This window comes from Nyctereutes procyonoides, unplaced genomic scaffold (assembly GCF_905146905.1).
Source record: "Nyctereutes procyonoides isolate TBG_1078 unplaced genomic scaffold, NYPRO_anot_genome, whole genome shotgun sequence".
Classification (NCBI taxonomy): Eukaryota; Metazoa; Chordata; class Mammalia; order Carnivora; family Canidae; genus Nyctereutes; species Nyctereutes procyonoides.
The window spans coordinates 16,642,202-16,667,506 of NW_026575130.1; the positions used below are offsets into that span (position 1 = coordinate 16,642,202).

The 25,305-nt window shown below is 38.6% G+C and overlaps 2 protein-coding genes across 3 annotated transcripts in view; one reads left to right on the forward strand and one right to left on the reverse strand.

Moving 5' to 3' along the window:
• The first annotated feature begins 1,854 nt into the window (after nucleotides 1–1,854).
• LAMTOR3 (late endosomal/lysosomal adaptor, MAPK and MTOR activator 3) lies at nucleotides 1,855–15,671 on the forward strand. Of its 2 annotated transcripts, none has more exons than XM_055342354.1 (7): nucleotides 1,855–1,969; nucleotides 2,260–2,305; nucleotides 4,868–4,902; nucleotides 9,513–9,571; nucleotides 11,635–11,768; nucleotides 12,850–12,913; nucleotides 15,095–15,671. In XM_055342354.1, the coding sequence occupies exons 2-7, from the start codon at nucleotides 2,297–2,299 to the stop codon at nucleotides 15,166–15,168; spliced, it is 375 nt and encodes a 124-aa protein (XP_055198329.1). In that variant the 5' UTR covers nucleotides 1,855–1,969; nucleotides 2,260–2,296; the 3' UTR covers nucleotides 15,169–15,671. The 2 variants fall into 2 exon arrangements, with proteins under 2 accessions (XP_055198329.1, XP_055198330.1); XM_055342355.1 differs by having other exon boundaries at nucleotides 1,857–1,969; nucleotides 2,206–2,305.
• A 6,732-nt stretch (nucleotides 15,672–22,403) lies between these two features.
• The window catches only part of DAPP1 (dual adaptor of phosphotyrosine and 3-phosphoinositides 1), a 45,633-nt gene continuing 42,731 nt past the window's right edge, over nucleotides 22,404–25,305 (reverse strand). Inside the window, exon 9 of the mRNA XM_055342356.1 lies at nucleotides 22,404–23,950. Coding sequence (XP_055198331.1) covers nucleotides 23,882–23,950 — 69 coding nt within the window. The 3' untranslated portion in view covers nucleotides 22,404–23,881. The remainder of the gene's footprint in view (nucleotides 23,951–25,305) is intronic.

The window sequence follows — 25,305 nt, forward strand, 5'->3', positions numbered from 1 at the left end:
TGTCAGTATAAGACTGTCAACTTTATCAGTCTGCAGTGGTACATACATTGCTAAAGATTTTTTGAACAGCAGTAATGTGCATTGTTTTGGAAGGCTTATCTGGCCATTACTAAGTGGCTATTAATATCATCTTAATAAAATAAGGGTTTGAATGAAGAATCGAAAAAATATAGATGAAAAAATCATTAGGGTAGCAGACACGAGGAACAAAAGATTAGCAGTCCCCAACATGATACCTGACTAGTAGAATCATGGAAACAATACAGATACACATTAGGAAAAAAAGCTTATATGAGAAATTTTTGGAGCTTTTGAGTCAGAGCTGACTAAAAAACACGCATGTAGAAGTATCCAACAACCCACAAGCCGCTGAAAATGTGAACCTAGAATTCTGAGGAAAGGTGTAGACTTGGGACTCACATTCTCAGGAAAATGTGAAAAGAGAAATACAGAAACCAAAGACAAGCTTTAAATGCCATCATCTAAAGAATTAGGAAGCAAACTAGACTGGGTGAGGACCGAAAATAAGTAATGCAGCATCCCAGAAGCTAAGAAGTCAAAGGGTTTAATTCAAATAAGAAAAAGGACGTGAACTTCAAAATGTGAGTTGCTATGGAACTGTCAAGTTCACTTGTAATAATTTGGTCATTTTTAACAGTTTAAACAGCTCTGTAGTTTACCATTCCATCTTCTCAAGGATAACCAGGAAATCAGTGTCCACCATGTCTTGGGCTAGAGTTAATTCCTATCGCTCTCCGACTTTTAGGGATTGGCAGCTGAAGATGAGGAGTCCTCAAGTTCCCATAGCCTTCGTTTTCTTACCACCAATTGTAGGTTTTTGTTACATGTGCAAACGAGCACCAAACAAAATACTGTTCCTCCTTAGAAGTCACAGCCTCCCAAAACATGAGCCAACGACAGGTTATCCAGTATCTGCACAAGTTGAGTTGCACAACTGTGAAAACTCCAGGAGGCCCAAGGCTCCTCTCTTCGATCTAAACAGGCCCCTGCAGAGAGAGCACTCTTGAAAAAGCCAAGGCAGAGGCGGACATTGGGGTCAGAAACCTATGAACCCGGGACTTTTCTTTTCTTTTCTTTCTTTCTTTTTCTCTTTCTTTCTTTCTCTCTCTTTTTCTCTCTTTCTTTCTTTCTTTCTTTCTTGATTTTTTAAAGTACCGTCTTCAGCCAGTGGGGCTAGAACTCAGCACCCCGCGATCAAGTCAAGTCATATGCTCATTGTCTCAGCCAGCCAGGCGTCCCAGGAACCAGGGACTTGAGGGCACAGGCAATCCTGCATGCCGCTCAGCCTGTAAACAACACCCCTTCAAACTTTTTCATCTGAAGATAAAAAAGTCTTAAGATAACGGACCCTGAGAAACTAATGAAATGTATGCACCCTCCCCACACAACAACGTCTTCTTGCATACTCTTCCCGGTTTTTTTTTTTTTTTTAATTTATGATAGTCACACAGAATGAGAGAGGGAGGCAGAGACATAGGCAGAGGGAGAAGCAGGCTCCATGCACCGGGAGCCCGACGTGGGATTCGATCCCGGGTCTCCAGGATCGCGCCCTGGGCCAAAGGCAGGCGCCAAACCGCTGCGCCACCCAGGGATCCCTCTTCCCGGGGTTCTTTAAGAGCCTGACGGTTTCCAGCGAAGCCCGCATCCACCTGCGAGCCGCCCCTCGTCCTTAAGTCTTGCGCAGGCGCAGGGAGCGCCCCGCAGAGGGGCGGGGCGGGGCCGGGAGGGGAGAGGCGGGGCGTGCCCGACGCCAAAGGCCCTCGCACCGCCCCGGAAATGCCGTGTCTTCGGGCCTCGGAGACAGAGAACTGCTTCCGGGGGCGCGGAGGAGGTCACAAGTCATGTGACGACGGCTTTCCGAGGAGACTTGTCTTTGGAACTGTCCCTGAAGTTACGGCGGAGAGAGCACCGCGGCCCAGAAAGCCAGTAACTCGAGCCGCTTCGCTCGGTACACAGCCGGGGCCCGCAGGGGGCGCGAGCGGGGAGACGGAGAGGGAGAGGACTGGCCTTCCCCTCTCCTTTGGGCCTGCATGTCGGCGACTGGAGGGTGGAGTGGGCTGCGGTAGGGCATCCCAGCTTCCTTCTGGCTCTTTGGGAACTCCCACGTCGCTTGGGCTTCCCTGGTGCGGTCTTAGAGCCCCGGATCCTTGCCCGGCCGTGATGAGAGCCGACTCCGCTTATTAGGCTGGAGGTGAGAAGAAGTCTTGAGGGGAGAATCACCAGGAGTTTCTCTTCCAGGAGTGGAGATTGATCCTGCGGAAGAAAGGGGTTCGTCATGGCGGATGTGAGTTAACACACCCACACGAGAGGAAGCGGGGAGGCTGGGGAGTTTGCTGGAGGCCTGCTGCGCGGGGAGAGGCAGAGCTTCCCGAGCAGAAATGTGTTTACTTTTAACCCGCCCACCGCCACGTATTTTCTGTAGACTCCGGTGTGAGTGACTAAATATGAAGAGATGTTCTGGGTCCTGAGCTTCTGCCCACAGTGAGGGTGGAGGACGCTAAGGTGTCTGAGGTGGAGAAAATTGTACTCTTGCCACTCCCCAGTCCAGCGGGCGTAAGAGAGGCTCTGAACACCATTTGAATTTCTAAATGGTATTTGGCGGCTGTGTGAGTCTACTTTTTCCCGGAAAAGTGGTCATGATGTGTCTCTAGTTTCACTGGAGGCAATTTGAGATGATTTCTGACTTACCACCTCTTTAGCACAGCAACAAAACCCAAATTCGAAGTTTAGGAAACTTGATTGTACTAGTTACTAGGAACAACAGGGAATTAATACTACGAATCTTTGTATTTTACATCCTGTTATTATTTTGCTTCTGTACATGCTGGGCACTCTTCGAAACACTGAACGTATGGTAATTCTTACAACTTTCAGGAAGTAGGCACTGTTACTATCCTTGTGTTCTAGATGAGGATGCCAAGGCATAGAAAGATGAAGTAATAACTTGCCTCAGGTTACACGGCTGGTAAGTTGTAGAGTCCAGGTACCAAGCCAGACAGTCTGACTCCAGAGTTTATGCTCTTAACCGCTAGGTTAAATGGTCATTAAACATTAATATGAATGTGATCTTTTTTTCTTTTTGGTTGCAAGATTATGTGTTTGAATATTTAGGAACTTTGTGTGCCTTTACGTACAGACACTTCATTTTTTGGGGTGTTTGTCATTATGTTCTTGAGACCTTATTCTCCAGGCATCGTCAAATCACTATATATCTATTGAGCATCACCTTGCAAAGGTTGTTGCAATAAGGGCTGTGGGTGGAATAACAACAATTAAGGTATAATTCCTCTCTTTAAGGGTCTTTAAATTTCTTTTTAAAGTATAGTAAGCAGGTGATCATAAATGTATATACATTATTGTGTGAAAATTCGAAGAAGAGAGGGATTACATCTGGTTTGTATTTATCAGGAAAGCTTATTTGGAGTATTTGGTGGTTGAGATTAGCTCTAAATAAGTAGCATTTTTTCTTAAAATTCTTTAATGAAGAATTATTATTAAAATGAATAGTGTAAGCAAAGTTTGAGAGAGAGGAAAGGGAAGGAGATGTGTGTGGAGGAGCTGTGAGTTGTCCACTTTTGCTGGGGCTGAGGTTATGAGGGTGTGGTAGGAAGCAAGACTAAAATTGGGTGTTGACCATATTGTAGAGAGGCTCAAATATTAAAAGAATTTGTAGAGAATTTTTTAAACAGTGGAGAGCCACTCAGATGTTTGTTCTCAGCCGTGGCTGCACACAGAATCATCTGGCACTTCTAACCCAGGTGAAAAAGTACAATAATATGGCTACTAGCATTGTGTAGAATTGTATGGGATAGAAATGGGAGACCAGCATACCAGTTAGGCTAGCACAAGTCATAAGTAAAAAAGTGAACCTGAATTATGATGTCAGTTGAAAAGGAGAGGAAGAGATCATTTTAAAAACATTTGACGTCACAAATCATTTAGAAGTGATAAAGGTGATGTTATTGATGTTATTAGGGTTAAATGTTACTCTGTGTTTCAGACCTGAATAATGGGATTGGTAGTGCCATTAGTGGAAACAATAAGAGATTGAGGAAATCTATATTTCACAAGAAATGTTATGAGTTGTATTTTAATGTGTGTGTTTAAGAAAAGAGCAGAGGTAAGATGGTGATGATAACATGAAATAAAGTGAACATTCAGGTTTGGAGAATAGTAGGGATTAGAGGTTCAAAACAACAGATACCTGATTTACCTAGGTAGACCTCATAATTGATACCTAGATTGTCAGTGAAATTCACCAGGTGAGAAAGTGTAAGGAGAGGAAATAAAATAGTGTTTAGTTTCTTTAGTCCCAGCTCTCTTCCATGCTTAACACTTGACACACATGGTCATTTACTGTAGTCATGAAAACAAATGGAGTTTCAGAGAAGTGAGTTTACCCATGATTGTTAAAGTGACATTAGAAGGTTTATCTGTGGACACAGAAAGATGTTTATAATACATTCTCAAGTGAACAAGACAGTGGCAACAGGATGTAAAATAGTATGAAAAATATGATCTAATTTTATAGCTAATATGTATTTGCTATATTTTTGTCCAGATAGGCTAATAAGTTTACATACATCTTCTCAATAAATTTTAACAACAGTCTTATGACATAGGTTCTGTGATTTATCCCTTCTCAACAAATAATGAAACTGGAGCTTAGAGAAAAAGGCTAATAAATAACTTGTTCCAAGTCACACAACTAGTATCAAAATCAGAAAGAAAACACAAGAAAGATTATGAGTGACAATTTAAAGTACCTGAAATGTGGGTGGGACAGTAACTAGAGAACCAGTACAAGGCATATTATTATAACGTGATTTCTTATATTCTCTTTCAGGACCTAAAGCGATTCCTGTATAAAAAATTACCAAGGTAAAAAATTACTAATTTGTTATTAAACAAATTCTGCATAAGGTATGTTGATTTTATGTAACATTTCGTTTCTGTATATTATAGACTAGTATGTGTATATTATGCTGCTGTTTAGCATTTTCACATATTTGACATTAGCACAAGAAATATCCTTTGAATTTGCAGATAAATAATATGAGGCTTAGAGAAGTTATGTGACTTGTCTGAAGTTAAACAGCTCATGAATGCCAGAGGGCTAGAAGTTAGATTTCTTGCCACTTGAGAGTTCTTTCAAATATACTGTCAGTAGTTTACTGGATTATACTTTGAAGTAGTTAGAGCAGTTTTAAGGGGAAAAACCCTAAGAACATGCCTTTCCTCTAGTATCATTTTTAAGACCTAATTGCTGAGTCTGCATAACCCAGAAATGCTGGATATAGACAGCATTCATACTTGGAAAAATCACAAAGCTTTCTTTTGCCTGCACCCAGTCCATTTGATGCACCAGTATCAATTAGGTTCTGTGTGGAGGACAGCAAACTTCCTTTTAGATATTTTTGTGGTTCAAAGGACTTTGTCACTTTAGTTGTATTAAAATTCACATTTAGCTTAGTGTAAAGTAATACCTGAGAGAGAATACAACTTGAAACATCCATTTTTATATTTCAGCATTACTGAATGACCTTTGAGGTGTAAAAGTGAGATCTTTTTTTTTTTTCACTTTTTTAAGAATTCTCCAAATGTGTGAATTTTAAAAGATTTTGGATGTCAATTTATTTCTGTAGGTAGGTTAAAAAAAAAAAAAATTCTCTTGTTCGTATTTTTGCTTGAATTGTTTGACGTGGTTTGCCTATTGACTTGTGCCTTTACCCTGGCTGCAACCAGTAGAAATTAATGACCTTGTCTCCTGGGTTTGATTTATGTATATTTTTCTATATTCAGGAAGAACATACTATTGAACTGTTAAGTAACTGTTACTTCTGGTTTCATGTTAATGTAGTACTTGAATTCATTTTCACTCTCTTCCTTCTAGTACTTGCAAAACTAGAGCACTGATTCTGTTCTTAACATGATGAGCAGGCTTTGCTCCGTAGTTCAGGGCCATAAAAATGACTGTACAAGCCGAAACCGTCCAAAGCAATTTTAGTCATCCCTGGGGAAAATGACAGTTGTTTTGTGACCTTTAGAAGATTTTGTCAAAACATTAAAACCTTTGGTTGGTTCTGTTTGAAGGGATAGAAACAAATGCTAAAACCAATATTTGTTTAATACACCACAATTTAAAAACAGTGGAAATACTGAGGATTACAGTGTTAGTTTCTTTGTAGAAAACTTCTCAACTGTGGTTTGAACAGTGCCTGCTTCTTTGCATATATAGTAAAATATATGAAAGGTAAAACCTTAAGATAAGGAGCAGGCATCTTTTCTGTGCCTTGGCAAATTGGCATACTCCTTTCTAAATGTGGATCATCTTCCACCATTTTGTCCTTTGTACTGTTGATGTTCAAAGTTTTTTGCCAGCATCACTTCCTCTGGGAGATTTTCATCCTTTTCATCACAGCCCACTTTCGTAAATTCTGTCAGTAAGTGCACTTTCACAAAGCTCCTCTAACTGCACGTCTTGTGCACAACAGTAAAAATGTCAGCATTCTTTTGGCCAGTTATCTCATCTATGAGTGCTTACTTTCTATTTGAATTTCACTTCCAGCATTGTCACCTTTACTTCCTTTGCTGTATTTCATCTTTATTAGCCAGTTCCCTATTTCAGTTCTGTTTTTCTTTTTAATGTCGTATGCTTTTTCATTGGAAGACAAGGAGATAATAATACTCCATGCTTTACTGTCCCTGCATAAACTAAGTAACAGATGCTCAGTGACCAGTCACCGACACACTTTGAAAGAAGTGATGGGACAGTGTGCATCTGTCATTTACAAAGTTATTCACATAGTGATTTGTGTGAAGAGTTAGTGGAGTTTGTATAGTATGCCGTTACTCACTTAATACACTGTACTTCCTGAAATTTGAGCCATCCTGTCAGGGAGAGTGGAGTTATTTAATTCAACTGTGGTAACTATAGTCCACATTGGAACTGTACAAAATGAAGGCTTTCTGTACTTAGGCTTTCTGTATCTGTCTCGGAGGTTTAGCATATTGAAAAGATAGTAAAATTGACCAATTGGGTTGGAAAGATACCACACTGGCAACAAAATAGAGGAGCAGAAGCCTAGTTGATATTTGTAAAAAGAGTATTTGTAAGAATGTGATGAAAATCTTTCTATAGTAGAAGAAAGGGATTAGGACCATATTGGTTTGGTTTGGTTTGGTTTGGTTTGGTTTGGTTTGGTTTGGTTTGGTTTGGTTTGGTTTTCCCCCACCACACAGTTCCCCTCTTGAAGGCACCTATTACCCTCGAAGTTAATTTACGCACCTAGAAACAAGCAGGTAAATAAGCACACATATTTATACATATACACATAGGTCTTGGTTGAGGCTATTAGGACAAAGGGTACCATAGATTGGATTTCCTATAAATAAGTGAAATTCTCACAGTTGTGGAGGCTGGAAGTCCAAGATCGAGGTGCCAGCATGGTTGGATTCTGGTGAAGGCCGCTTTCTGAGTTGCAGATTATAGACTTCACCTATCCATATGGTAGAAGGAGGGCTAGCTAGTCTCTAGCCTTAAGTAAGGGTACTATTCCCATTTTCCCATTCTGAGGGCTCCACCCCATATCCTTTTTTTTTTTTTTTTTTTTTTTTTAATTTATGATAGTCACAGAGAGAGAGAGAGAGAGAGAGAGAGAGGCACAGAGACATAGGCAGAGAGAGAAGCAGGCTCCATGCACCGGGAGCCCGATGTGGGATTCGATCCTGGGTCTCCAGGATCGCGCCCTGGGCCAAAGGCAGGCGCCAAACCGCTGCGCCACCCAGGGATCCCTCCACCCCATATCCTAATTGCCTCCCAAAGGCCCCACCTCTAAATACCATCATATTGGGATTAGGGTTTCAACATACAAATTTTGGGGGTGACATAAACATTTAGTCCATTGCAACAATACATATGTATGCCTACTCTTGTTATTATATAAATTTTGTTTCCTGTACACACACTATGCAAAATTGTTTTTTCACTTAACAATATACCTTTGAGATCAGTCCTTCCCAGTACATAACAGAAAACCTTATTTTTAATGGCTGCAAAGTATTCCATTGTATATGTGTGTCATAATTTATTGATCTTGTCTTTCTTAATAGTTAGGTTTTTTCCTATTTCAAGTGATGTTGCTGTTGATAACTGTACAAAATTGTTTCTGTGTGTACATGTATCTGTAGAATATACTTTTATTTAACTAGTTTTTAAGAAGAATTTCTTTTATACATTAACCTTACAGAGAAAAAAAAAATAAAACCATGCAGAGCACATTTTAATCTGTAGATAATTCCAGAATTGAATGATCATGAAAAGTAATACCAGTAAATGTTTATACATGGTTATTTCATTGTTCTTACTTTTAATGTGAAGTTCATAAATGATAGTGTTTATAACATTTTCTCAAATTTTAATAACACTTCTCTGACTTAAACGTTTTTGCCACTGGGATCTTTAAAGTTTAATTTCAGTATCTTAATATGACAATTCCTATTTCTAACTTAAAACATTAAGGTTAACAAAGAATGATCTGGGTTATAGTTAGCATTGAACATATTTCTGAGTAGCAGTCTTGGATATTACAAGATTATGAGGCTGAAAGTTTGAGAATGTTTTCCCATTCTAATTTTTAACACTTAAGTTTTGTGCTCTTGGCATTCTCTAAAGGGTTAATACGTAAACTGCCTAATAAATTGTCAGTGTGTGCAGATGGCATTCTAATGGCAATTAGTAATAATTAATATTTGTGAATTTTAACTATCAGTTTCTACTTTACATGGATTATTTTATTAAATTTTATAATAGCTACATAAGTAGTTATTCCTATTTCATATTTTTAACAGGGGCTTACAGAGGTTTCATAACTAGCTCAGGGTGGTTCAAATAGTAAATGTAGGAGAGCCTAGACTGGATTATACAGTTACAGTTTTGATGATTCCACTTACTGCTTATTAGGCATAACTGAAAAGATTGCTACCAGACAGCCCTTCATTCTTTCCAAGCTGTTCCTTCAGCCTAGAGCAATCTTTCTGTCAGTCTTCTCCTGACCAGTGCGTAACACCTCAGCTTAACTATCACTGCCTTCCCTGACCCACTTGTCTAAATCACTCCCCTCTTCTTGGCTCTCATACCCCACAGATATCTTGATGGCACTTAATACCATTGTCACTATAGCTACTGCTGATGATAACCTGTCATACTTTCATAAATAATGGAAAGATAATTAGCCATTTTAATGGAGAATTATCTGTGTTTTAGATCTTTATCAATAGCATAAATTGGTAAAGATTATAAGCATGTCAGTAATAGGCATGGTTATTCAATTTCTGGAAGTTTTGGCAGGAATTTAGGAGCTTATGAGGTCAGCAACTGAGTTGACAGTTTTTCAGAAATATACTTGAAAATCCCCGTAATGACTTTAAGGTACATATTTTGAGAAAATGAAATGCTTCATAATATTTTAACTTCTTTTTTTTCTTTCTAGTGTTGAAGGGCTCCATGCTATTGTTGTGTCAGATAGAGATGGAGTCCCCGTTATTAAAGGTAAAAACTGAGCCACCTGCATGTCAGTGTCATGTTTGCTTTTTTTTTTTTTTTTTTTTTTTTTAGATTTTATTTATTTATTCATGAAAGACACACACAGAGAGAAGGCAGAGATACAGGGAGAGGGAGAGGCAGGCTCCCTGCAGAGATCCTGATGCAGGACTCAATCCCAGGACCCCAGGATCACAACCTGAGCCACAGGCAGATGCTCAACCACTGAGCCACCCAAGTGCACCTCATGTTTGCTTTTGAATAAAAACATATTTATGTCTGAGTAGGGCAGAAGGTAAGCATATAAAAGCTATTTCAGTAAATTCAGGCGATGGTCTCAGTTTAGGGGGAGATGTTTGCTTTTGTATGTTGAAGGCTGGGTTGGAGTTTATAACTTATTACATTTTGAATGGAGTTTATAACTTACTACATTTTGAATGGATTGTGTCACCATCAAGAGTTTAAGCATGGGTTTATCACAAGCCCAATTTTGCATTAAAGACATTTGTGGTATAATGTAAACATTAGTAAATAGTGCTCAGACTAAGCATGTATGCAGCTATATATATTATACACACACATTTCCCTAACATATAATTTTTGATCAGTACTGCTGGTGGTTGTGGGATAAACTTCCATACATTTGAATTCACATATGTTGTTTTTTTGTTGTTGTTGAGTCTCTGTTAATTTTCTCCTTCTTTCCTAGAAATAAGATATTCTTTAAACTGTTAACTTCACAATTACTTTAATTAATTAGACTCTAACAAGACTTTCTCGCCTAAAGAAGAGCTTGTTAACCTAAAAACTATTTTTTTTCCTTGATTTTCATCCTTTTTTTTTTTTAGGTTTTATTTATTTACTTATTTGAGAGAGAGAGCACTAGGCATGAGAGCAGTGTAGAGGAGCAGAGGGGGAAGGAGAGGGACAAGCAGACTCTGGCCAGAACCAGGAGCCTGACATGGGGCTCAATCTCATGGCCATGAGATCATAAACCTGAGCTGAAATCAAGTCAGTCACTTAACTGACTGAGCCACCCAGACGCCCCTCAGCTTTTTAAAATATATATGATGTCACTGCGTCAGTGTGTATTAAGACTATTTTTACCACTTGTTTCTTAATATGTCATCACATGGTTGTTCCTAGTTCTTTAGGGATGCTGTAATAGATTTACCAAAGAAAGATTAAGTAATGTTCTTTACATTTAATTTATTTTCCACCTGAGGTTATCATCTGTGTCAGATAATTTTAGACTTTAGAATTCAGAGAAAGTTTAGAAATCACCTAATTTAGTTCTTTCATTTTGTAAACAAAGATGGTCAAGTGCAAAAAGTACATCGTTAGTGCAGAGTTACAAGTGAGTCAGTGACAAGATAGTAATAGAACCAATTATCTTCTGATGTGTGGTTCAGTGTGCATTCTAAGCCACCATACCATGGGCAAGTAAGTCACCTGCCTTTTCACCTTTTCTCAGTTCTGGTAACGAGGGCTTTGAACAAAATCAAAATAATGTTGGAGATTTCCCAGCTCTAATGTTCTTTCTTAGGATCTCTGTATTAAGGCCTTAAGCTCTGCACTTATTGGTAGAACTAACTCCATTCAGGCCTTTTAATGAGTGAAAGAAACTTAAAACAAATGGCCAGCTGCAAAATTTACTAAATATCTTCAAGTGATATGTTATAGGTTTTATGAGAGCAAAGGTTTTCTGGAAGCTTTTTTCATTATTATATTCTGACTGGGCTCTCAGTTAACCAGAACATTTAGTTTATTAAATGTACTGATTAATTTGTGTTTTAAAGTAGATATTAAGAAAATATATACATTTAGAATTCTTTAAAAAAAATTACGAGAATCAGTATTTCCTCCCTTAGTTATGATCATTCAGTTTCTCATTGAGCAGTTTTTCTCACCAAAATGGATCAGACCCAATTGTTGATATGATCTTCAGTATTGTGAAGCATAGTACCTCTTGTGCTCAATATTTTCACTGATTTATGTTTTTAAAAAAAAGTACGATAAACTTCTATCATATCCACTGCATTGATTTTTATTTAAATCATTTGTATTTCCAGTGGCCAATGATAACGCTCCAGAGCATGCTTTGAGACCTGGTTTCTTATCTACTTTTGCCCTTGCAACAGACCAAGGGAGCAAACTTGGTCTTTCAAAAAATAAAAGTATCATCTGTTACTATAACACCTACCAGGTAGGTTCATAATACTTGAATGCTTTGCTGCTTTCACCTATTATTATAATAGTCTTCTATATAGAATAACTTACGCTATTCTAAATTTTAGTTTTGAAGTGTGGATGGCATTTTAAAATCTTAGCCTTCAAAGTTGTGTTGAATTGTAGTAATTGTCTTCACATTTTATTCCAGTATACCAGGAATTAATTAATATGGAAAAGTGATTAAAAGATTTATTAATAAAGTACATTATCCTAAAAAGAGAAGTCAGGTCACTCTTACCTCCAGTAGATGGTGCCCTTAGCTTAACAAATACGATTTCTCAAATGACACACTTATTTTGTTGTTGTGACAAATAAAAAGTTCCCTTTGATGGTCACATGACAAGTTACTAAAATTTGTTATTGCTGCTAATTCCTTCATTTGGTTTAAAGATATATATAAGTGAGGTTATTATGAGAGAATTTCATTGCTACATACCTCTTGATGTGTAGCTGCAATTTTTTTTGTTTAGAATAAATTAATAGCTTCTGCTTTAGAGCAGTGTTTCCCAGAATTTGTTTCATGTACTGCTGATGTTACACAAGTGACATTTTTTATTTTAAAAAATAAATACACATATTCTCATGTGTATTACGCAAAAGATAACAACCCCTTTTGACCTTTAATTTTACTAATAAAGATTAGTTTGAAACTAACTTTTTTTAAGTGATAGTTGATTTAAAGTTAAATTTAAATTAATAGTGTTAAAGGAAGCAGGAAAATCATCAAGATATAACTACTTGAATGAGAAATGCTGACTTTAGCCATGTAATCAACTATTTCCAGAGTCCCTGCCATGTAATAATTGACACACTGCTAGGCTTTGGAGCTAGAGAAATGAAGATGACATAGTCCTGCCTTCAAATCTCTGCAGGTTGAATAATGATAATGTCTCTAAGAGATACTCTGTCTGTTGTACAGAAATACTTATTTTCAGCTCTTTCATATTACATGAATGGTAGGTAGTATCTTACACATTGGCCATTTAAATAAAAGTTTTGAAAAATTAAGATATTTCATTTGAGTAACATTTACTTAGATCTTACTTTCTTTTTAGGTGGTTCAATTCAATCGTTTACCTTTGGTGGTGAGTTTCATAGCCAGCAGCAATGCCAATACAGGTGTGTTTTAACTACCTTAAATACAGCTTTTAATATCTTGTAATACCATATCTGAGCAGTATAATATGATAGAAATAGTAGATTTAGAGTCAGCAAAGCTGAATTAATGGCCCAACTCCACCATCTATTCCTTGGTCTCCAGAAAGGTAACTTCTCTCGATTCTGTTTTTCCTAGCTGTATAATGGAGCTAATACCTGCTTTCTTTGTCTGATGGGGTTATTTTCTAGTTCAAATGAACATTGTATGGGTAAGTGATCTTTTAAGAGAGAAAGGAAAATTAAATTATCTTCAGCATTGGAATGCTACATTTTGCTCACATTTGAAACAACTTAAGAAAATAGAGTGGAAAATATAACCAAACACATGGTCAAGGATGAGTTCAATTCCATGTAGACCAATCTATTAGAGATTGTTAAATCTTGAATGATATTGGGCAAAATTAATGTGATTTAGATTTTAAGAGTCTGACTAGGATGAACATACATGTGTTCTTTCCAAGGGCCAAAGATTTTGAGAATACACACCACCAGGAAGCTGTACTTTCTATAGCAGATCATAGGATCCCATTATATCCAGTGACCTTGACCAGATATTTATGTTTAAAATAATGACTGTATTCTGTAGTTTACATACTATACTCCCTTTTGGATAAAGTGGGATTTTTTTTTTTTTTTTAAAGTATTGTCTCCTTGAGATTTGACTGCTATTTAGAACTGTTATACATTCTTTTTTCACATTCTTTTTTCTGCTTTTTTCTTTCCAAGTTGTTTGAGCACATTCTGTTTCCAGCTGTGTCACTGAAACTTGTCTTTAGATGCCTTGTTTTTAAAATGAGGGGTTTAGAATTGATGATCTAGGAGGTCTCTTCCATTTTTAAATGTTTCAAAGCTGTAAAATAGTATATGTGAAAATACTTTGTAAATTATATAGGATAGTTGTGTTGATATTTAAAGTATATTAAATATCAGTTGTGATCAGTCACCATCATATACTGAGTCATCAGTTGTTACAAATTTTGATAATGTACGGAATTATATTTTAGTACCTAGAACATTTTTTTAAAATGTTTCCTTCCACTCTGTGGTATGTATGTATGTATTTATGTATGTATGTAAGAGAGAGAAGGAGAGAGCAGATTGGGAGAGAGGGAGAAGCAGACTCCCAGCTGAGAAGGGAGCCTGAGGTGGGACTTGATTCCAGGACCCCTGGATCATGACTTGGCCAGGGGCAGTTGCCCAACTGACTGAGCCACCCAGGCACCCCACCTAGAACATTTTGAGAATCCCAGATGCTTTTAATATTCTGTGAAATAGAGGAAGATCTTTGAGCATAAAACAAACAGTTTCTAAGATATTTAAGATAAATAACTTTTTACTCTGACAAACTAAGGAAAAGCTAGATAGGCTAATTTCTAGACTACATTGTCTCCCAGATTCAACACTAAATTTGCAACATGGAAGTGTATGTTTTACATTCCTGCCATTCATCTTTAAAATTAATTTTTTCAATTGAAATACCCATTTACACTTTAGCTTTACTGAATTTATAAAATAGTTTTCTAATATTTCTTTATTCAAGGTTGAAGCAGCCTGTTTACTTGTATTTTGATAAAGTCTGTTAGAATCTGTTCAGGAAAAAAAGTGTACCTTTTTTTAAAAGATTTTATTTACTCATGAGAGACACAGAGAGAAAGAGAGAGGCAGAGACACAGGCAGAGGGAGAAGCAGACTCCATGCAGGGAACCCGATGTAGGACTCGATCCCAGGACCCCAGGATCACGCCCTGGGCCAAAGGCAGACGCTAAACCACTGAGCCACCCAGGGATCCCCAAAAAGTGTACCTTTTTAAGTAAAAATCTTGTATCATTTCTGATCAGTACAGATTTTAAAACAAAGTATAAATTATTCTTTTCAAAACTCTTAACAAAATTACAGTACATATAATTTATATCTTCTAATACATATGAATATTTTTAAATGTATTTACTTTAATAATGAAAATAAACTTCATAATGAAAAGTTTTGATTAGTTAGAATTATAGTATTTTGCTTTATTTATGGGGAATAAACTAGATCTTGTTTGCTTTTTAGTAATTAAATTTTTACAGTAGGAAATCTGAGTCAAAGACTTTTTCAGGAATATTTTTCTGATGTTCTAATTTTCTTATCTCTCTGTTTTAGGACTCATTGTCAGCCTAGAAAAGGAACTTGCTCCGTTATTTGAAGAATTGAGACAAGTTGTGGAAGTTTCTTAATCTGGCAATGGTTTTGACGTAAACCTTTTCATCATAACAGACACAATATCAATCCAGCAATCTTTAGACCACAACAATACTTGTATCCGTGTACTCAAGAAAGGGCCCCTTTCCCACCTTACACTAAAGAAAGAGCCTATAGTTATAATTTATGGACAGATTAATTGTTATCTTTTCTTGTGTAGGGTCTTTTCTTGACTTAGTGAGATCTGGGGTTACCACAGAAACGGTTCATTACATCACAGCTCCCATGGAGTTAGTCCAGTCACAGATATGCATGAGATTCTATTCATTGGATCAGAATCAAAATGATACTTTGATCCACTTGAGCCATTAGGTGCTCCCTATTATATAATATGCCCAGGCCTGCAGAATGAAGCAGACCCTTTTTATTGTGAATAATAATGAGGACATATTTTTCTTTATATTGTTTTATTTCTTTGCATTGAGTGTGAGGAAGATAAATGGCTTAGTAAAAGTAATAAAATCAGTACAATCACTAACTTTTCTATGTATATATTATTTTGCAGTATAAGTGAATATTACTAATTGATTTGATTCTTTTCAGAGGGTGCCGCTCTTTAATGAAAATGATGGCTAATGGTTTTTTTCTCCACTCTGCTTTCTATAACCAATCAGTGTTTTAATGTTTGTGTGTTCTTTATAAAATTTAGAAGTAATTCATTATTGAATTCTGTTTCCAGAATTGGTATATATGTAAACATGGTAGTACAGCCATTTTTTTTTTCATACATGAGTATAAATAAAATAGTATTTTTTAAAGTATAGTTTGAGCACTAAATAGGTTTCTTTTCTGGCTTCTTTCAAAAGTTTAAAGAATATAATTAACTCAATTCATTTTCAACTACATGAATAAGCAGTGAGTTTTGCTTACAGTTGTTGGTTTGGAAACTGTTGTACCTAGTGTCAATTGGAAAGTAAACCTCATCCATGAGCCTAATTTACTTTCTTTGAAAGAAGTATCTTGGTTCTAGAATATGCCCTTTATATTCAGGAAGGCAGTCCACCATTCAGAGTTGTTAGTTTCTTTGAGTTCTTTGACAATCAGAGTTTGTCACTGGTAGAGTTCAGTACACATGCATTGAGCACCTGTTGTGTGCCATGCACCAGAGCTACCACATTGCAGAATTCTAAGAAGTACAATTCATATCATATTTCTGTGCTCCAGAGGTACCTTTCATGTGGAATGTGTGAATGCTGTCCCTGGAGTTGTGCAGTGAGTAGTCAGCACTGTGCCTGCTTGCCTTTTCTTTCCTCTCTTTCTCCTCCCTCTCTCCTCCTCTTCCCCTCTCCCTGCTTTTATACAAACATGAAACTAAGTTATGGTACCTTCTTTTGAAGAACTTACAGCTCCGTAAATAAAAACAGGCATAGGATGTAGTGATACAGCTATCCAGGATGCTGTAGAAACCCAGAGGTGGAGGGATTTAAGTTGGGCAAGAGCAGTAGCCTTTATGTGGAAATAGAAGCAGGGGACATGTTTGATCTGCAGGGAGCTATCAATAGTTCATGAAACCTAATAAAGCATTGAATGTGCACATTATAATATAGAAATACCCCAAAATAAAATCAAATCTAGAATTCCCATTATCTGGGATTATTACTGAATAGTGTACAGGAGATTGTTGCTAATGCAATGCAGAACGTTAACTTCAGATGATAATATATGCCTAAAAATCCCAAGAAAGGAAACTATAATAAATGGAGATACTTTTAATCCTCCCGTGGTGAATACTGCTACTATTAGAATTTCTGTTTGAAAGAGATAAATTGTTCTACAGCTTACCTGTAAAAGTAAATAGGTGAAAATCAGAAATATTTGAAAAGGTTATATAAAACTAGATGAACTAGTTTTAAAAGGTAGTATAAACTTGATTAGGTACACAATTAAGTGGGTCAATGGAACAGAAAAACCCAGAAACAGACTTTACTATGGACATATGAGGACTTAAAACATTATGAGGATGACATTAAGCCAGTGGGAAAAGGATTATTCAATAAAGTAGGACAGGCATTTTTTATGCCTTTCTCTAAGAAGTGTATATCTTGTATACCCTTTGTATAGGACTCTATGGCAGTCTCTGTGAAACTTCCAAATGCACATAACCTTTAGCCTCATGTATTAGAATTCTCCAGAGAATTAGAACCAGTAGGCTACACATTTTTTATTATGTATAAATATATATTATAAATGTTACACAAATATAAAACACTTAGGAGGAATTGGCACTCATAATTCTGGAAGCTGAGAAGTACTGTGGTCTGCCATCTGCCAAGATGGAGAACCAGGGGAGCCAATGATATAAATCCCACTGAAGGCAGAAGACAAGTTAACATGTCTTAACTCACGGAAACCTCAGTTTTGCTCATAAGGCCGGCCTTTCAACTGGATGAAGCCTGCTCATATTATGGAGAATAATCTCTTCTATATAAATTCAGTGGATTCAGGATGATGGATGTTAATTTAAGCACATCTACAAAATACATAGCAACACGTAGATTCATGGTCTATTGAATAGGTACTATGGCCTTGCTAAGTTGACACCTAGAACTAACCTCGGACTACCCTTGTGGGCTTGGCATCATATACATCTTCCTAAAGCATACTTCCCTTCAAATAAAGTCAGTAGCCAACTTCTATTTCTGTCAAACAATAAACAACTAACCTACCTACAGAAAAGATGTTCACTTTCCCCAGAGGATGCAAAGTACTTGGGCGTTCATTCACTTTTTTCCTTCATATACTATATTTTTTAAAATATTTATTCGAGAGAGAGAAGGGTGAGAGGCAAGGGGAGAGTGAGAAGAGAGAGAGAATCCAAGCTGACCCCTGCTGAGCACAGACCCTGACACAGGGCTCGATCCCAGGACCCTGAGATCATGGCTTGAGCTGAAACCAAGAGTCGCTCAACCAACTGAGCCACCCAGATACTGTAGTTTAAGGACTGTGATGTGAGGTTAACCCTTTTTAATACATCTTAAGTTGAATGATAAAAGAATACAAGAGGAAAGAAAAGTTTTGCTTAATATGTGTATTTCATACGCATTCATGTACACACAAACATTCATAACAAAACAACAAATAAAATAATCACAGTCCTTGTGTCTCCAGCTGAGTATGTAGCTGTAGCTGGTATTTGTAACGGCCCTCCATTACCCATTCCATATTCCTTTTGCCCTCAGCAAGCACCTCAGCTGATCACAGCTCTAGCCTGTGGGGTGACCCAAACCTTTATTTCTGGAGAATCCAACCCATTGGTTGTCCTGCCTGAATTGTAGTGTTCCATTGACTTTAGTCATGGGACTCAGTGATCCTGAGATTCTCTAGAGGATGTGCTGTGTTGTGAACATACTCTTCCCTCCATGGTGCAGTAGCAGCCCAGTGTCCCCCCCCTGGAAATCAGGACCAATCGGCCCAGTCAGTACAGTTAATTACCTTCTTTACCTGCTGATTCCAACGGAGAAGTCCAATGAAGCTGGTAGCAACAGAATGTTTCCACCATTCCTTGCTTTGAAACCAAAACCTCTGGACTACCACAGCATTAGAATATGGAGACACTGCCCAGCCCAGCTAGATATTGCCACTTACGTGGTGCTCTAACGGAGTCTTCAAAAGGCCATTCCACCATTCTATCAGGGCTGCAGCTTCAGGATGATGGGGAACATAGTAAAACCATCAAATTCCATGACAGGTATGTGATTTATATTAACTCCAAAATCCAAGGAGGCCCATTAGGTATTGTGCCTCTTTTTTGGTTGTGAAAAGGGCCAGATGCAACAAGTTATCCTTTTTTTAAATTAATTAATTAATTAATTAACTAATTAATTAATTAATTTATGATAGTCACAGAGAGAGAGAGAGAGGCAGAGACACAGGCAGAGGGAGAAGCAGGCTCCATGCACCGGGAGCCCGATGTGGGATTCGATCCCGGGTCTCCAGGATTGTGCCCCAGGCCAAAGGCAGGCGCCAAACCGCTGCACCACCCAGGGATCCCCAACAAGTTATCCTTTACCTTAGAAAAGCTGTCATGGGATCCCTGGGTGGTGCAGCGGTTTGGCGCCTGCCTTTGGCCCAGGGCGCGATGCGATCCTGGAGACCCGGGATCGAATCCCACGTCGGGCTCCCGGTGCATGGAGCCTGCTTCTCCCTCTGCCTGTGTCTCTGCCTCTCTCTCTGTGTGTGACTATCATAAATAAATAAAAAAAAAATGTATAAAAAAAGAAAAGCTGTCTTGACCTGCCCCATACCACTGGGCCCCCAGAATTTCAGTGAGATGAAAGCCCCTGAGTTTTTGCTGAATTTATTTCCCACCCTCAACCAAATATCTTACCACTAAGTCTAGAATCGTTGCTGCCTCTTGCACCTTAGGTTCAATCAGCATAATGTTATCAATACAGTGGACCCATGTGATGTCTTATGAAAAATGTGATCAAGGTTGGTGTGGACTAAATTATGACATAAGGCTGAACTGAAGTAAGATAAATCTCCAAGGTAGGATGGTGAAAGGAGGATTGCCGGCCTTACCAGATAAAGCGAGCTCCTTCCAGCGGCCTTTGCTAATAGCAAAAACATTTGCCAGATCAATAGCTGCATGTCAGGGACCAGAGGATGTGTTAATCTCAAGCAATGAAATCACATCTAGAATCGTAGCTGCGGTTACAGTCACCACCTGATTGATAATGCACTGTCATCCTATGAGATCCATCTGTTCTCTGCAGGGTTCAAATAGGTGGGCTGCACGGGGATGTGGTGGGCATCAACCACCCCTGCATTAGTCCTTGACGGTGACACTAATCTCCGAAACCATTCCAGAAATGTGGTATTGCTTCTGGTTTACTATACTCCTAAGTAGAGACAGTTCCAGTGACTCACATTTGTCCTTTCCGAGTACGGTAGCTCTCCACAGTGCAGGTCAGAAAATGGAGGTGGATATTTGCCAGTTCCCGAGTAAGTCTATACCAAGTAAGCATTCTAGAACTGGAGAAATAACCACAGGTTCAGGAACTCACTGGCCCTGCTTCTCTGGTTTCATCTTTGCTTCTTCTGTGGAAGACCCAGTCCCTTTCTTTTTTTTTTTTTTTTTTAATTTTTTTTTTTATTTATGTATGATAGTCACAGAGAGAGAGAGAGAGAGAGAGAGAGAGGCAGAGACACAGGCAGAGGGAGAAGCAGGCTCCATGCACCGGGAGCCCAACGTGGGATTTGATCCCGGGTCTCCAGGATCACGCCCTGGGCCAAAGGCAGGCGCCAAACCGCTGCGCCACCCAGGGATCCCGACCCAGTCCCTTTCAAATGTCTTCCAGATATTTCTGGGAGCCCCCCCTGAGCCCTATAGATCTACTTCTGAAACCAGTTTTTGCAGACACCTACCCATTTCATTTACTCTTGCTCATATTCTCTGGGAGTTCCATCCTGGCCACTGCTACTGTAGTGAGAACATGAGTGCCTAGACGCTGCTGAAGGCTAAGGGTGCATTCTGCACAGCTATACATGTGACACAACTTACAATCCCTACGTGTTCCCCTTAGGACCCTAGTGACACCGCTCCTTTACATTTTCACTATGGGAGTAACGGACAAGAGTGTGCTCGGAATCGCCCTGCCCCCATGACGAATGTCCATAATCCACCAGCAAAACATTCGCACGACGACTTTCTCTTCCCTTGGGTGGATTCCTTCTCAAGAAAGTGCTCAGTTTCCTTTTATCTGCAGGTTCACTAGACCAGAGCTACTAGAAATGGGGTCCACAAGCCGGGCTATGGAGCCTGTTAGCAGTACGTGACAAAATAACACAGGGGTTGAGAGTAAAGTGTTCACTTTATAGCAATTAGACATACCAACTTAATGTCTGTTGATTTTGATAATAAAAAATTGAGATTTGTGATATTTGTAGTTTTACCTCATGTCTCTAATGACTTTTTTCCTTGGGTTTTACAAAATCTCAGTCTATGATAGATCCGAAATTTAAAAACAGAAAGAAAAAAGGAAATCTGGTCCTTCCCTACTGATGATTTAAGAAACTGTGCTCCAGTGATTGAGTGTAAGCTTGAGGCTGGAATGTGCTCTGCAGCATACTTGGCCTGGAAGAGTTTGGCAAAAAATTGGGTTTGTTGCGACCAACCTGAAGTAGTGGAGGGGAAGGGCAGTAGGACTGGTGTTAACCCTGTAATATAAGTTCTCTTGCTCTTTGCTTGAACTAGGAACACAGCCCAACTCTCTGACCAGTGCACATGGCGTAAGCGAGAGAGGAGATGAGGAGCCTACTCTTGCACGCCAGGTGGGTGGGAAGAGAAGGGCTCTGACTCACTGAGTGTTCTCAGGTCCAGTGGCTCAGCAATAGGGGACAGGTTGCCTTCAGAGACACGAATAGCTGTCCTCATCATGGAAGTGACTCCCCTAGTCCAGAGGGAACGGTGCTTCCATGGGGCAAGATTTACCTGGGCAGGAGGAGGGCGGGGATTCTCAGAATACCCGCTAACACTTTGGCTGTGTCTTAAGTGGCACTTCCTTTATGTAAAGCACCTACCTGGTAGCAGACAAGACCTGACTCAGACCTCCTCCCTGGCTGTTCTCTCAGACAGCCCTGCTCCAATTGCTGTTTGCCCAAAATATCCTCCCTCCTCTTGGACTTGGAGAAATAGCTGAGGGAACTGCACCAGGCTCCTGTCAGGGGGCAAAATCCACTTTTCAGGACTGCTGACAGCAGGAAAACATCTAGTGGAGTGCTAATGACGTAGTATATGTCACATATATTACCAATTAGCTTGACCTCTTCACGTCAAAGCCCCTCCAAAAATGACTCTATCCCTGCTGAAATATACCCTCCACCATAGAGCTTTGTGTATCTCACATGCAGAATTTGTCTTGTTTATTTCTATCCATGATCATATATGTCTTTATCTTTTCCATATTTAACTAAGAACTCCCTCAGAACAGGGACTATTGCTTCAACTCCAAATTCTTGGTAGCACACAGTCTAACAGAAGTGGATTCTTCATGGTCATTTATGACAGTAATCGGTTCTATTTCTTTTTAAATTACAGATAGTAAGCATATATTTTAATAGCAAAATATTACAGGCACAACAAAATGCTCTTTTTAATAAACTTAACCAAAGAATATAAATAAACATGGCACATTTTACAAAAAAGTAAGAACAATATGACCTACGCAAAGAAAAACTCTTGGTTCTACGAAAACAAAACACGCACCACACACCTCAGTGGGGATTTATTTGGAACTCCTTTGTGAAACTGACATAAAACATTTTAACTTGACATTTGCTTTATCTCATATGATACACATAACAAAATACATTAAAAACCTTGTTGAAGTATACAAAAATGTAATATAACTTCTGAGTCCTGGGTGTCTAAGTAACAGAAGAAATGTATTGATCAAGGTATGCACTTGGACTGCAAAAGCAGTGTTAGATCATAGCTTTGCACCATACTCTTTTTAGTTTTGGGGTCTCCCTCCACTTTTATCTCTCTTCCTACCTATAAAACTTCTACTAAAAAAGCAATATTAATAAAGATAAGGGGAGGGATTAGAATCTAATTATGAATTCTGGATGCCAGCATCTTGTTCTCTTATTTCAACCCCGTGATTCTAGCTTGAAAATGTGGAGTAACACATCATTATATATTTTGAATGGATTTAGTGTTGCTCCTTTAACTGGCAACAGAAGTTGCTCCTGAATGAGGCTCAGGGTGCTCGGTGAAATCAATGCAAGGTGATTCTTACTTCCCCTGGGCCGGTGTGGACAGCTCACCCTGGGGAAGAGATTGCCATAGCACACTCTTCTCTGCTTGAGAAGTCTCTCAATCCATGGGCAGAAGTGTTGGCTGAAGTCAAATTGGTGCTACAAGTGCTCTATTATTGTTAGAGTGATAATAATGCCAATTATTATTATTAAACTACAAGTCATCTGCTATTTTATTATCTTTCCTCATTTGTTTTCTTACTCTTGAAAACATTGCCCCCCAAAATGATGAAGAGATTTTTTCTTTAGGTTTTACCTTCCTTTATCATCCTACCTGATAGTCCACAGGATATTTAATTCTCACAGGTTTATCATTAGAAGGGAGGGAAGGACCCTCTAGATTTCTGAGCCTTTTTATGAAGAGAAAATAAATAACTGCCAACATTTCCCATTTTAGTTTTGGAAATTGTTTCTGTATGAAGAGAAAAGACAAGCAAAAATAACGCTGCCTCCCCCCATCTTCGGTGTTTGCTATTTCCATACACTTGATGTAGAGGCAAAGTACACAGCTGTTCCCGTCCTGGTTGATGGCACAACCTGGATGTCAGATGAGCTGACTGTAAGGCAGAATGGGACTCTAGGCAACTAATGTCAACCAGCTTGAGGACCACAGTGAGGGAAAACAAGATCCCTTTATCTTCTATTGGGCATTCTGAGAGTGAGCATGCCTGGCCTGGTAGTTCCATCCGTTTTCCTCAGAACGATGATGCTTTGATATTCTCAAGAAAACAACATCTTGAAGAGCAAGCAGTGACCTGTGAGTCAGCAAATGTGGTGTGTTCTGAAAAGTCCAAATCCGCATCTGCTTTTGATTTGTTTTGAGAGAGAAATCCTTAGTCAGCTTTCCTCTGAAGCCCGCTGTGGATCACAGCATCAAGGACCATGCCACCCTGCTCCTGAGTCAGGACATCTTTGGTCAGGAAAGGTCTATTTAAAGATGAATGACCGAGATCGGATTGCGCCTTCTCCTTGGTCGAGCTGCTTTCTTATTTGAGACTGTAATAGAGCATGCACGTGCGTATTTATTATTGAGTAATTTTAAGATAACAAACTTGACATATTAAATAAGACATGCTGGTTAATAATAACATCGTGCCACTATAAATGAATTAATAGGTGACGATTTTCAGTATGGTTTTTTTTTTTTAAGATTTATTTGTTTATTCATGAGAGACTCAGAGAGGCAGAAAGAGAAGCAGGCTCCCCGAGAGGAGCCTGATGTGGAACTTGATCCCAGGACTTTGGGATCAGGTCCTGAACTGAAGGCAGAGGCTCAACCACTGAGCCACCAGGTGCCCCTGGTATGATTTTCTATATTTTTCTCAGGATAAATACTGTAAAGTAGTTGCTAAAACACATACAAATTGGGAATTGGCCTAATACTTATGGCGGTTCATAAAATGCAATACTACTCAATGAATCAAAATGAATACTTAACTCTAAGTTTATTGATGGGGAAAAATGTTTATAATACATTGTCAGTGGAGCACACAGGTAAAAAAAAAACACTGAAGAATGACTGAATTTTGTTTTTGAATACTTATTTGCACAGGGAGAAGTCTGAAAGTGTGTGAATTTGATATTTTTTACCTTAATTTTCCCCAAATAATGATGTTACTTGAATAATTACAAAATACAAAGAATAAAAAGCTGATTCCTATCTGAGTAAATGTTTCATGTGGCAAAGTATTTCCCCACTGAATAGCAAATACATTGGAACTATCTCAGACTGAGTGGCATATTTATTTGCATTTCAAACTGAAAAGATAACCAAAAACAAAAGTCCTAGCATCTAGAAAAGGATATGCAACAAATTTCTACATATCAGCTAATTACATAAAATATCAGGAAAAATTGTTTATATTGGAAAACATCAAGGGTTTCAAGATGGTATTTATGAAAATTTTTAGAAAGCTTTAAGGAGGGATCCCTGGGTGGCGCAGCGGGGCGCCTGCCTTTGGCCCAGGGCGCGATCCTGGAGACCCGGGATCGAATCCCACGTCGGGCTCTCGGTGCATGGAGCCTGCTTCTCCCTCTGCCTATGTCTCTGCCTCTCTCTCTGTGTGTGTGACTATCATAAATAAATAAAAATTTAAAAAAAGCCTAAAAAAAAAAGAAAGCTTTAAGGATAAGTTCTTGACTAACGACTCACTAAGTTGCAAACATAGATACAAAAAAAATGTATGAGACTGGTAAATTTTTATAAGTGCTCTGTCTTCCCCCTGGCAGGGATACATAGGAAGTAGACCAAATAAACCACATTTTGTCTTGATCTTCACAAACACACTGAAAGCTGAGCTAAGTTCCTCTGGCAACCTTCCTCCTCTATTTAAAAGGATTTTCTACTATAG